General features: G+C 39.7%; 1 protein-coding gene across 9 annotated transcripts in view; it reads right to left on the reverse strand.

Moving 5' to 3' along the window:
• The window catches only part of trmt44 (tRNA methyltransferase 44 homolog), a 62,522-nt gene that overhangs the window by 24,413 nt on the left and 24,968 nt on the right, over positions 1-13,141 (reverse strand). For all 9 annotated transcript variants that reach the window (XR_005943288.1, XM_041189390.1, XM_041189368.1 and 6 more), the window contains 3 exons: positions 12,359-12,776; positions 5,233-5,349; positions 3,633-3,861 (listed from right to left, as the gene is read on the reverse strand). Coding sequence is in view for 8 of the 9 variants with exons in the window: in XM_041189390.1 (XP_041045324.1) it covers positions 3,638-3,861; positions 5,233-5,349; positions 12,359-12,776 (759 nt within the window). In the remaining variant the exon portion in view is untranslated. The remainder of the gene's footprint in view (positions 1-3,632; positions 3,862-5,232; positions 5,350-12,358; positions 12,777-13,141) is intronic.

Consider the following 13,141-nt stretch of genomic DNA (forward strand, 5'->3'; position numbering starts at 1 on the left):
GAGCTGGCCGAATCCAAAATGGCATAGCTGCTAGACTGGGTCTGCGGCAAGTGGTGAGAGAACCAAGAGGGAAAAACGTATTTGACCTCATCCTCACCATCCTGCCAGGCGCAGATGCATTTGTCCATGACAGTGTCGGTAGGAGTGACCACCACACAGTCAACGTGGAGATGAAGTCCTGCCTTCACACTGAGGATGCCCTCCATCGTGTTGTGTGGCACTACCATTGTGTTAAATGGGATAGATTTCAAACAGATCTAGCAACTTAAGACTGGGCATCCATGAGGCGCTGTGGGCCATCAGCAGGAGCAGAATTGTACTTGAACACAATCTGTAGCCTCAAGGCCCAGCATACCCCCACTCTTAACACTACCATCAAGACAGGGGATCAACCCTAGTTCAGTGAAGAGTGCAGGAGGGCATGCCAGGACCATTACCAGGAACACCTAAAAATGAGGTATCAATCTGGTGAAACTATAAAAAAGGACTACTTGTGTGCCAAACAGCATAAGCAGCCAGTGATAGACAGAGCTAAGTGATCCCACAACCAATGGATCAGATTTAAGCTCTGCAGTCCTGTCACATCCAGTCATGAATGGTGGTGGACAATTAAACAACTCACTGGAGGAGGTGGCTCCACAAATATCTCCATCCTCATTCATGGAGGAGCCCAGCACAGCAGTGCAAAAGGTAAGGCTGAAGCATTCGCAACAATCTTCAGCCAGAAGACCTCCAGAGGTCCCCAGCATCACAGATGCCAGTCTCCAGCCAATTCGATACACTCCACGTGATATTAAGACACGGCTGAAGGCACTGAATACTGCAAAGGCTATGGGCCCTGACAATATTCCAGCAATAGTACTAAAGACTTGTGCTCCAGAACTTGCCGCGACTCCAGCTAAGCTGTTCCAGTACAGCTACCAGGGTGTAATCTACGCGGCTATGTGGAAAATTGCCAAGGTATGTCCTGTACACAAAAAACAGGACAAATCCAACCCAGTCAATTACCGCCCCATCAGTCCACTCTCGATCATCAGTAGAGTAATGGAAAGGGTCACCAACAGTGCTATCAAGCGGCACTTGCTTAGCAACAACCTGCTCACTGACGCCCAGTTTGGGTTCCGTCAGGGCCACACAGTTCCTGACCTCATTACAGCCTTGGTTCTAACATGGACAAAAGAGCTGAACTTCTGAGGTGAGGTGAGTGTGACTGCCCTTGGCATCAAGGCAGCATTTGACCAAGTGTGGCATCAAGGAGCCGTAGGAAAACTGGAGTCAATGGGAATTAGAGGGAAATCTCTGCACTGGTTGGAGTCAAACCTAGCACAAAGGAAGGTGGTTGTGGTTGTTGAATGTCAGTCATCTCAGCCCCAGGGCATCACTGCAGGAGTTCCTCAGGGTAGTTTTCTAGGCCCAACCATCTTCAGCTCCTTCTTCAATGACCTACCTTCTATCCTAAGGTCAGAAGTGGGGATACTCACTGATGATTACACAACATTCAGCACCATTCACGACTCCTCAGATACTGAAGCAGTCCACATCTAAATGCAGCAAGGCCTGGACAATATCCAGGCTTGGGCTGCCAAGTTGCAAGTAACATTCACGCCACACAATTGTCAGGCAATGAACATCTCCAACAAGCAAGAATTCAACCCTTGCCCCTTGATGTTCAATGGCATTACCATCACTGAATCCCCTACTATCAACATCCTGGGGTACCATTGACCAGAAATTCAACTGGACTAGCCATATAAATACTGCGGCTACAAGAGCAGGTCAGAGGTTAGGAATCATGTGACGAGTAACTCACCTCCTGACTCCTCAAAGCCTGTCCACCATCTACAAGGCACAAGTCAGGAATGTGATGGAATACTCCCCACTTGCCTGGGTAACTGCAGCTCCTACAACACTGAATAAGCTGGACACTGTCCAGGACAAAGCAGTCCACTTGACTGGCACCACATCCGCAAACATTCATTCCCTCCACCACCGACCCACAGTAGCAGCACTGTATACCATCTACAAGATGTATTGCAGGAATTCACCAAAGCTCCTTGACAGCACCTTCCAAACCCACGACCACTACCACCTAGAAGGACAAGGGCAGCACATAAGTGGGAACACCGCAACTTGGAAGTTCCCCTCCAAGTCATTCACCATCATGACTTGGAAATATATCGCCATTCCTTCACTGTCACTGGGTCAAAATCCTGGAACTCCTTGTCTAACAGCACTGTGGGTGTACCTACACCACATGGGCTGCAGCAGTTCAAGACGGCAGCTCACCACCACCTTCTCAACGGCAACTAGGGAGGCGAAGCCCACATCCTGTGAATTAATTTTTAAAAAATACAGCCAATTGCAATTTAGTGAATAAGCTGAATGGCACAAAGCTGCATTTTCTGATTATTGGCAAAATACTAACAAAAAGCATCCTATCTTTAAGGTCGTTGAATGTTTCTAAAAAGTGAAAACTTTCATACATGGTTATTAACTTACTATGTATTGTTGAAGAAAGTGACACGTCTCTTTTTTTCAGCAACCCAAGCTCTGCACTACTGAATGACTATTACTATGTATTAGTAGACAATATATGCAGGAACCAATTATAAACAAATGCAGTAGAGAACAGGGAAAACATTCATTTAACAGAAGTTTTTAACTTGGGTTCCTCTGGACAAGGGTCACAGCTGTGGATAGAAATAATTTCAATTTACTTAACAATGATTCTCACTTTTGTGGAGTTAATTATCGAAAACAACTGGTCAGAAAAACACTGGGGTTCAAATATATTGGGCCAGATATTGTTATCAAAATGATCAGGCTAATGGTAATCACTGTTAATTATGCACAAATAGTACAGCAACTTCAGACAGGGGACAAGTGTGTGTTTAAATACAGATATCCAAAAGTTGCTGTTTGAGTTGCACCACTCTGCTGTTAGCTTGAAAAATCTTGCTGTCTGCCTCACCATTGACCTGTACTGAATGGCAAATGTTGCAGTATTGCATGACAGATAAAAAATAAACTCACCACAGCAAACTGATTCTTGTCTTTTTAGGATTAAATATCCTTTTAATGACGTGATAATCATTAAACACTGCAAATCAACTTCCCTCACACTAAAAATTAAAGTTTGAAGCCTCATTCATTCAAGAGATTTTAATATTGTAAAATTATAATTTTTTAAACTTTTCCTTTCTGCTTCTTTTCTGCCTCTCTCTTAATCCAATCTTTTTGTAAAATTTCTTTTCCAGTACCTGATTCGACATTCAATTCACTCACTCTAATTTAAAGTTCCATCTTAGTCCTTGTGCTGTTTATTTTTATAATTTATAATTGCTGTTTATTTCACAATCCTTCAATCTGATTATTTAAGGGATGCTGTTTACTCAGGGCCCATTTCCCTCACTACATCATCACCAGCTCGCACTTCCAGTAACTTGCCACACAAAAAAAAAACCTAAATATGCAAGGGAAATTTTAACCAATGACAGACTCCATTAGATACCCTGTTACAGCAAACTTTGACCCATTAGTTATTAGGAATGAACAGGAAGCATTTTATCTAAAAAGTGTATTTCATTCTTAAACACCGGATTTCATCTTAAATATCCAGGAATACAACTCACAGGCACTACTTTATTTTTCTGCTATTTGCACGAGCTCGCAATTCTTCTGTTCCATGTGCAAATGGGCACTTTTCCGCAGTTCGAGGACATCCATCAGGATGATTAACAAAGAACCAGCAGAGACGTGTCTTATGTGCTTCAGAAGGTAATTTGCTTTTTGTATCTGATGGCAGTATTTTTGGTTGCTTTTCTTTTGACCAGTCACGGATCTGAACCTTTCCATGGACAACTACATGCGGAAGAGGGAATAAGCATAATTACTTTTTTCCATTTTCAAGTGTTTACTTATATATCTTGATCTAATTGTACATAGTGCTTACAAAGGAGTACACTGATAAATTAAAGATTTGTTAAACGATCTTATCTGTAACTACAACAACTTATACATATATAATGCCTTTAATGTAATGTGGTTTACAGGAGCATTATGAAACAAAGTCACATAAGGACATATTGGATTAGATGACCAAAAGCTTGGTCAAAGAGATAAGGTTTAAGGAGTGTCTTAGAGGAGGAAAGGTATAGAAAGGCAGAGAGATGTGGGGAGGAGGGGGTATTCCAGAGCTTGGGGCCTAGGCAACTGAAGATCAAAATTCAACATTTAAGCGGATCTAGTTGTCATAGAAACCATGGCTTGCTGTTGGAAAACCACTTTAGAAAGTAACTTTATAATAAAAAATTAGCATTGGCTATTTTAGAAATTCAAGCAATTATTGACCCACCTTGTCAGAAATTAAATAATTACACAAAAGTGTAATGGAATGAGAAGGCTTCAACAAATTTTAAATAGTTATGGAAAAGTTCTACAATTTCAAGATATTTCCAAAACATGGTACCCCCAGCATTTTATCTATCCTTTAGCCATTGCTATTGGTAGGGATAGCACAACAGGATTTTACTGTTGATGTAATGACTCTAGATATCCCATTTCTAAATAAATTTGAATGGGGAAGCAGGGAAAGAGAGAGACACACACACACACAGGAACAGAGAGAGAAAGATAGATATATCTGCAGATTTTAGCCTACTGAAATGTATAAAATTAAGTCAAATTTCAAAAGATCCTGGCGTATCTTCAAAACAAATCATTAACTCATAGCCTGAACCTCCATAGTGTACCTTATTGCATTTTCTCAAACAAATGTTCAAAGGGGTGAAAATAGTTTTTAGATAGAAATGATGAAAATGTTGGAATTATTAATTCTAGATATGAACAATTAGCACCACTAATTAGATCGTCAACATATGTAGAAATTTCTGTAGGCTTTTAAATAAATCCATGTAGCTACAGATATATATGGAAAAAAATCAGTAGTAGATAGAAAAAGGACAATTATAACACATTTATTTCTTTTTATAATTTAAATCTCTAGAAGAATTGGCATTGATCGAAAAATAAAATTCTAAGTCCACAGGTAGAAAACAAATCATTGCTAAGCTTAGTCATCAAAAGCTTTTGTCTGATTACTTCCATAAAAGAATGTGCTTATGTGCATTAAACATAAATATTGAAGCAACAAATACAAAGCTGCTGTAAGTGTATGTAAACCTGAGGGAAAAATAAGTGGGGGATAAACATGACTTTCATTAAAAGTTGTACCTTCAAATACTTGATAATTGTTTCTTAACAGGGTCTTCAAACCTCCACATTCCTTTTTTAATTTTTGTAAAATATCGCAGTCCAGAAGATCTGCCACATTTTTCAGAGGCAGGGTTCCTGAGGCAAAAGAAAATATTGGGAATGGAGATTCAGAGCACGATAAGACAGAAATTGCATTTACGTAATGCCTGACATGACCATGGAGCATCCTAAAGTGCTTTAGGGCAAATGAAGAACTTTTGAATTGTACTCTGTTATAATGTAGGAAACAAGGCACCCAATTTGTGCACAGATAGCTCCCACAAATGGCAACAAAGTAAATGATCAGGTCATTTGTTTTAGGTGTTGGTTGAGAAATTAATATTGGCCAGGGCTATTACTACTACTGCTCTTGGGAGTAGAACTTGAAAACAAAGCGTTGAATATTACACCAGGGTGGTGGGGGGGGTGGTGGAAGTGGGCTGCTCCACCCACCCCCCAACCCTCAAAGGCAAAGTCGGTGTGGAGCCAACATGCTCCACACTGGCCTGCCTTGGAGTCATAAAGCGCTGCAGGCAGGCTAAGTAGGGTCAGTGTGGGATTTCCGCCCCTAACTGGGGAGGAAATTCCACCCTCAGCAGCTGCCGGCCAATAGGACTGGCCAGCAACCCCATCAGCAACAAAAACACATTAGTGGGCATTGCCAGGGCTGCAATGAGAAAGCAGAAGGCAGCCCATGGATTTCCAGAAACAGGTAAATCTGGGGTCATGGACAGGTCGGTTTAATGCATCAAGCAAGAAGGAAGAAAGGCGGGACGGGTTCTATCTTAGGGAGGGGCTGCTCCCTGAACCACAGAGGGCAGCCCTCAAAGATAGAACCCACCCCTTTCTTCCAGTCCTTTGAAGATTTTTTTTTTTAATCGGGTTGCCCATTCCCAACCGACTGCCCTCACCAACTGTTTTATAATCTTTTAAATCTTTTAAATACCAACTGTTTTATGGCGTGGTCAGTGTATTATCAGGGTCAACAAGCTTGCTAACAAGCTTAATTGACCCTTGATTATCTATTTAAATATGGCAAGCAAGCTGCCGATTTCAGCATTTTATGGGGTGAGCTTGTGGGTGGATGGGAAGGTGATGGGGTGGGCACTCACCCTGTTTTACGTGCTCCACCTCCGCAGAAAATATGCCCGGATGGGGGAATGTAAGATGCAATCCAAAGATGACAGTTGAAAAATGTTCTCTAGTAACATTTCACCAAGATCACAATCTGTACTGTAAAGAACATATCTTTTTATGCCTGTTGGACTGTGGATTAAAATTACAATGGCTCCAGTTTGAAAGACATGTCCACTGCAACAGGATGAGCTTTATATATATATATAATGTTGCAGTCTGGGAACAGAGTGTGCCATAAAAGGCAGGATGGTGGCGGAAAGGAGTCCTGGACCCAGGGAGCTGCTTGACAACAACATTTTAATTGGTTCCTGACCAGGTAACCAGGTTGTGTGTGGGAGCAGTGCAGCAGAATAGCTCCTAGCCTGAAAGGAACAAGACTTAAAACCTATTTCTCCTGTGTGTAGCTGGCTTTCCTTCTCATATCTCTATAACCTGCTCTCTTTCTGAAACCTCTGTCAAGAGGCAAAGGGGAAAATCACTGCTAAAGACATTGAAAGGTAAGTGCTCAACCAGTGAACTAAATACTGCAAGTGCTGGAAGACCACCTTGTGTAATCAACAAGAACTCAAAGGAACTTGGAAGACATCAATCTAAATCAAATCCTGTACTCCGGAATTGGTGCTATTGAACTGTTTTATCCCACCCTTAAAACTCAGGTTTTTTGTGTGTCTTATGTGTCTTGTATGGGTGTGTATAGGGATTTGAGAAGGGGTAGAGATTAGGTTATAGAGTTAAAAATTAGCAGTTCACTATCCCCAGTGAGTCATGACAATACCTACACCCAAAACCACTAGCTTTCATCACATTGATTCAGATCATATCATTCAATATCAGGCAGCTAATTAATTTAATACTTTAAAATGAATCAAGTCAAAAATAAATCAGTTTTTCAAAAAAAACATTGGTGATAATTTTACCTTACTGGCATCCCACTCAAATGGCAAGGTACTAGTTTCACAGCTCTGTAGCCTTTAGCTTGAGACTTGGCAGAGGGCAACGCTTCAATTCACTTACTATAATCCAAATGTAATTAGTTTTCTCAGCTCTTAAATAGGATGATTGATGAAGAGGCAGCAATGGCACCTGAGAAACTATTAGCAGGAAGCTGGGTAAGCTATATTAAGTTTGTTAGGCAGACATAATGACATTAGCACAGTAAATTCTTCCTCACTGTGCAGTCCATGAGTTTCACAATTGAACTCATTTGTTTAGACAAACTCATATTTCAAAAAGAAATGCCAAGGCTACAATTTCATTGGCAAGTTTGTCTTTGTCAATTTATAGACAAACCCATTTTTTTTCTGCAAAACCACCCTGCCACCACATGTTGAGGCAAATAGCATAGATGTAATTAAGGGGTATCATGATAAACATATGAAAGAGAAAGGGACAGAAAGATATGGTAATATGATTAGATGGAGAGAAGTGGGAGGAGGCTTTGTGAGCATAAACTTTGGCATAGACCAGTTGGGCCAAATGGCCTATTACTATGCTGTAGACGTGATGTAACTTGATGCAAGACCAACATGAAGTTTGATTAAATCTTTAAAATTATATGGATATTTGATACAGAAGATTTGGAGAAACTGTTTCAAATTAAGGCAGAGTCCAGAGCAAGGGTCATAAATATGATGACCGCTAACAGTTAAAATATTGCGGAAAAGAGAGACATGTTGCCAAAGCATTTCGTCTTACACTCATCAGGACATATGAAAGAATTTCAAATGATCACAACATTTTATACTATAGGGTGCTGATTGGTTGGCAAGTCGACTCTGATTGGCCAAAGCATTGCCACATAGAAAGCAGTAGGAAACTTTAAAGCTCCCCAAGTCGTCAGGTAATTGAAAACATGCACAAAGCTTGAACATATTCCTTTTGTTTGCAGAGAACGGGTCCTTGCTAATGAATGTATGGAGCTTCTAGCAAGCGTAAATGAGCCATATTATGAGCTCAACTCATTATCTTAAAATCAGTTGTTTTTGTAGCTGTTAGCACACAAAGGATTGTTCAGCAAGTGTTGCCCAATCACGGAATCACACCTAACAGTGGATGTTTTGTTCTGGGTTGGTTGAGTGCAGTCTGTACTTTGATTTGATTATCCAATTGTAATGATGTACCTGGCATTGCATTGGCACTGAAATTCATACAAAATGTTGCTCAATTGTGTATTAGACAGAATTGATGGCAGCATCCTATTAGTGGAAAATGACACTCTCGTTGCCACTGCATAATAGCAGCATGAAATGGCTTACTTAACTTGTTGTTCAAATTTTTGAAAAACTTTGCCTTTCCAGGGTAACTTGAAGTAGACCGAGCACTTTTCAGGTCAGAAATTGGCAGCCTTTAGCCCATTTGTGAAATACAGAGTAAATGAGCCATATTATGAGCTCAACTCATTATCTTAAAATCAGTTGTTTTTGTAGCTGTTAGCACACAAAGGACCTGAACAGGGTAGCTTTGATGTGCTCTATTTCTGCAACAAGTTTGCAAGATTACTAAGGCCAATCTTATAGCATGTGGAGCTATATGAATCCCAATGTGTATAGTGACCTGTGAAGGTAGGCTTGTGGTAGACAGTAGTCAAGAACCCATCAGCGGATGTCTCAGCATGTCGAGGAAAGGGAGGGTGTTAGGCTGTTCCATCTCAGAAGTAAATTTGAGTGCAAAATGGAGTGCATTCAGGCGTGTAAAGAAATTCTTACATGCGGCTGCAGATTCAAAGATCGCAGATGTATTGGAAATATGTAAGGGGTAGCAAGTTAGGGCTTGCCTCATTGATTCTCGTGGAAACAAATGAAAATGTTAGCAAGAGCTGGTTACAGAAGTGATCCCATGGCTATTCCATCTATTTAGGCAAACACAGTGTCATGAAAAATAAACTTGATTGTGCGAGTTGCTAAGTCCATAAGTTCAACGAATACAGGTTCACAAAATGGTGGCGCAGCTAGATTGCCATGGCATAGCGACAAGGCACAAATGTTGATGAATTCCGTCAGTGGCATGTTTGTAAATAAGCTTACAATGTCAAACGAGCACATAGATAAGGTGCTGCTATTAATATGTAGGTCGCTTATCGTGTTTGTGAAGGTATTCACCACGAAGTGAAAAACTCACTAAGAACTAGCTGTGGTAATTCACTCAAAGCATCTGGCCAAGTCATGCTGCACAGAACCAGTCACTGATAAAATAGAGTGTAATGGGACATCAGTTTTGCATGTCTTCGGCAGCCCAAACATGAATGGATGTAGTGAGCCATGAGGACGAATCCTATCATATATGTCACAAGGCAGCTGATTACTCTTACGCAAGTCTAACAAATGTTTTCATAGCTTGTTTTCAAGCAAGGCTTACGATCATGCTAGGTGGCAGATCAAACAACCTGTTACTTTAGCTGTCTGTAATAGGCAGAGTACACAACCAACCTGCACTTGCAAAAACCAAAATATCTACTGCGATTCTGTGATGAGCATCACTTCCTGAACAATCCTGAGTGCGCTAATCGCTACACTAACAACCAATATAAGAATCAGCTGAGCTTGTAACATGGTTCACTTATGCTTGCTAGAAGGGACATACATTCATAAGCAAGGAGCCATTCTCTGCAAAAGGAATATGTTGGAAGCCTTGCAATTTTTCTGAATTATCCAGAGACTTGGGGAGCCTATAGTTCCCCACTGCTTTTGCAATGGCAATGCCTCAGCCAGAGTTCGCTTGCTAACCAATCAGCAATCCTTTTCTCCTGTGGTTTAAATTGCTGTGACAGTATGAAATCTGGCATTCTTGCGCTTGTCCTGATGAGGAGTCATAAAGCTTCAGCAACGCGTCTCTATTTTTTAGCAATACTCACGTTCTGTACTACTAAGTGATCAACGGTTAAATAAAAAAGAGAAATGTTTATCACAGAATAGTGCGAATGTAGAACTTATTGCATTGAAACAGATAGCATGAATACACTTATGGGCAAATCTGATGAATACATGAGGCAGGATGGGAAATTAGTGGGAGGAGACTCATGGAGTATAATCACCACCATCGATCGTTTGGGCCAAATAACTTGCTTCTGTGCTATAGGTCAGTGGTTCTCAAACTGGGGTCTGCGGATCCCTTGGGATCCATAAAGATTTTACAGGGGTCCGCAAAATTATATTATTGATTAGGGCCAACCTTATCAGACATGTGGTGGGTTCACTCTGCTCTTGCCTTCTGGCTAGCCCCAAGCCTGCGTCTGGTCTATACAGTATATATGTGCGCAGTATTTAAAAATCATCTTTTTTTGTGACGTTGGGTCTTGTGTCATAACAAATAATGATAGTAGGCTCCTTGATTGATCACACATTTTAAAGTAAATTGTTTTGAACTTAATTGATTTATACCTTATCTCACATAGATACAGGGTGAAACCTGCATTTCAATTATCTGCCTTCATGATTGACAGCCAAAACTTTCATGGGACAAAACCTCATATCAAAATTATGTTTTTCTAATTTCTATTTTACTTTATTCTCCTGCTTAAGGGATTGATTTACCCTGTGTAGGACTGCAATAGGGGGACTCAATGCTCTACCAATTTGTAGTTATGAACATGCCATGAAGGTTTCACTGGAAATATTGGTATAATACAGGATGTATTCCTTACAATGTGTGAGAATTAGGTGTGTGCACACTTTATGTGCATAATTACATCTATAAAATTAACACTTATAACTGTGTTGGTAGAGCAACATCAGCATATTTACAATTCTGTGTGCATCAACTCAAAGGCTTATTTAGTGAAGGGATACTTTAACACTAATGAGTCCATTGTTTCCTAAGTATAGAAATGTGCCTTCTGGTCCTAATAACTGAAAAAATGTGGTTGAATACAGACTGAGTCTTAGCCATCATGCTACAATTACAGAAGGCAAGTACAGGGTGACTAAACCATGGTGTACAGGGACAAATACTGTTTACTGGTTTATGGAAAAACAAATCCTATATGTGTGTTCTAAAATTTAAATCAGTCCTCAGACGTATTACAATTTAGATGATGGGATCAGGCCTGATTACTAAAACATTTGCAAAAGGGCTCTTCAATGAAAAATGTTTGAGAACCACTACTGTAGCTAATGCATTTTCCTGTATTAACTACATCACTATCTAGTCACTGAAAATTTGCAACAAACACCAGTTGATTAAAAGAACAAATCTTTCTCCAGATACCTCTGATTATTATCTTATATCTGTAGAAGAATGTCAGAATTATAATTATGCATTTGTTAAACCTTATTCTTCATCTTAAAAATCAGATCACAAATTGCACTATATCCTGAAAAACCTCAGTGTTCAAAAGACTGAAACATTTCCCTGAAGCTATGATTCAGCAGCACCTGCACATACAAGTACAGTTGCTTGTTATTTGGTGACTAATCATTACTAAATGTCATCATAAGTAATATTTCTCAAGTCGCGAAGCTTTTTGTTCTTAAAGCAGAAAAGGATCCAGAGAATCAATCACTATAAAATATATTCTTTTTAAAAAGGAAACTGATGGTACTTAAGTGTCTAGGGTAAATGAAGAAATAGCTTTTTAAAATGTTACTCTAATTAAAAGTGCTTCCTCTCCTCACCTCCCTCCAACCTCCAACATATCTGGCAAATTTTATTTAAAGACTGTAAGGGAGGTAAAATTATAATAGCTTCAAAAGCTAGAGCGATTACTGCAATGGCCAAATGGATGAATTAGGACAATTAAGTGTGGCATTAGAAACGGACCTTTGTTTATCTGATTATCAAGATACCATTGAGAGGTTTGGAAAGTGCCATTTTGAAAATGTAACTAACATTGGCATTCCTGATACCTTTATAAACAAAATTTGTCCCTTTAGTCAAGAAATCAGTGATACATGTTAAAACTGTGTTCATACAGATCACCATAATCCAAAACAGAATGGCAAAGGGCATAGTATTTTATAATGCAAAGTCTTACCTCCTTTGTTCCAGTATCCTGAACTGTCTTTATTAGCGCTATTTTCACAGTTGTCCTGATTTGTTTTCAAAAGTGTTTTAGCTACCTGCAACACTATATCATCAACAAAGTCCCGAGGCAAAGTAGCACAGTTTCTAACTTTCTCCACTTTCTCTCTAGGTTGGAATCCAGCCACCCACTTGCTGGGCACAAAAAAATTAGTTTCAACAGAAGTATCTCGAACCATGTCATCATCAATATTTGAACAATCCGTAATGTCATGACTAAAAAGTGAAGCAGAGTCTTTCACCTCACTACAATTATTGTTTCCTGTAAATAATGTACAAGAATATCTCTCCCTAATATATTGCATTCGTTCTTCATCCAACTTTTCTTCGCCAGAGGGAGAATATGTCCTTTGACTACCAATCAAGCAAACCTACATTAAAAAGGGAAAAAAAAACTAATGAAAGTCAAGTTCTGATAAAGAGTCATACGGACTCGAAACGTCAACTGTATTCCTCTCCGCAGATGCTGAGTTTTTCTAGCTATTTTTGTTTTTGTTTCAGATTTCCAGCATCCGCAGTATTTTGCTTTTATCTTAATGAAAATCAAGCATCTGTCTGTCTTATTATATTACTTTTTCCCCACCATTGGAAGGCACAATGAATAAGAAGTTTCAATTTAGTGAAATAGAGAGAAGTTAAATTTGGGAACAGATGGTACACAGCGGTATCTCAGTTTACATTTTTTTCCAAAGTATATATCCACCTGGTGTAAACCCATTGGTTGCACCTGTACCAA

The sequence above is a fragment of the Carcharodon carcharias genome, chromosome 1 (assembly GCF_017639515.1).
Source record: "Carcharodon carcharias isolate sCarCar2 chromosome 1, sCarCar2.pri, whole genome shotgun sequence".
Taxonomy (NCBI): domain Eukaryota; kingdom Metazoa; phylum Chordata; class Chondrichthyes; order Lamniformes; family Lamnidae; genus Carcharodon; species Carcharodon carcharias.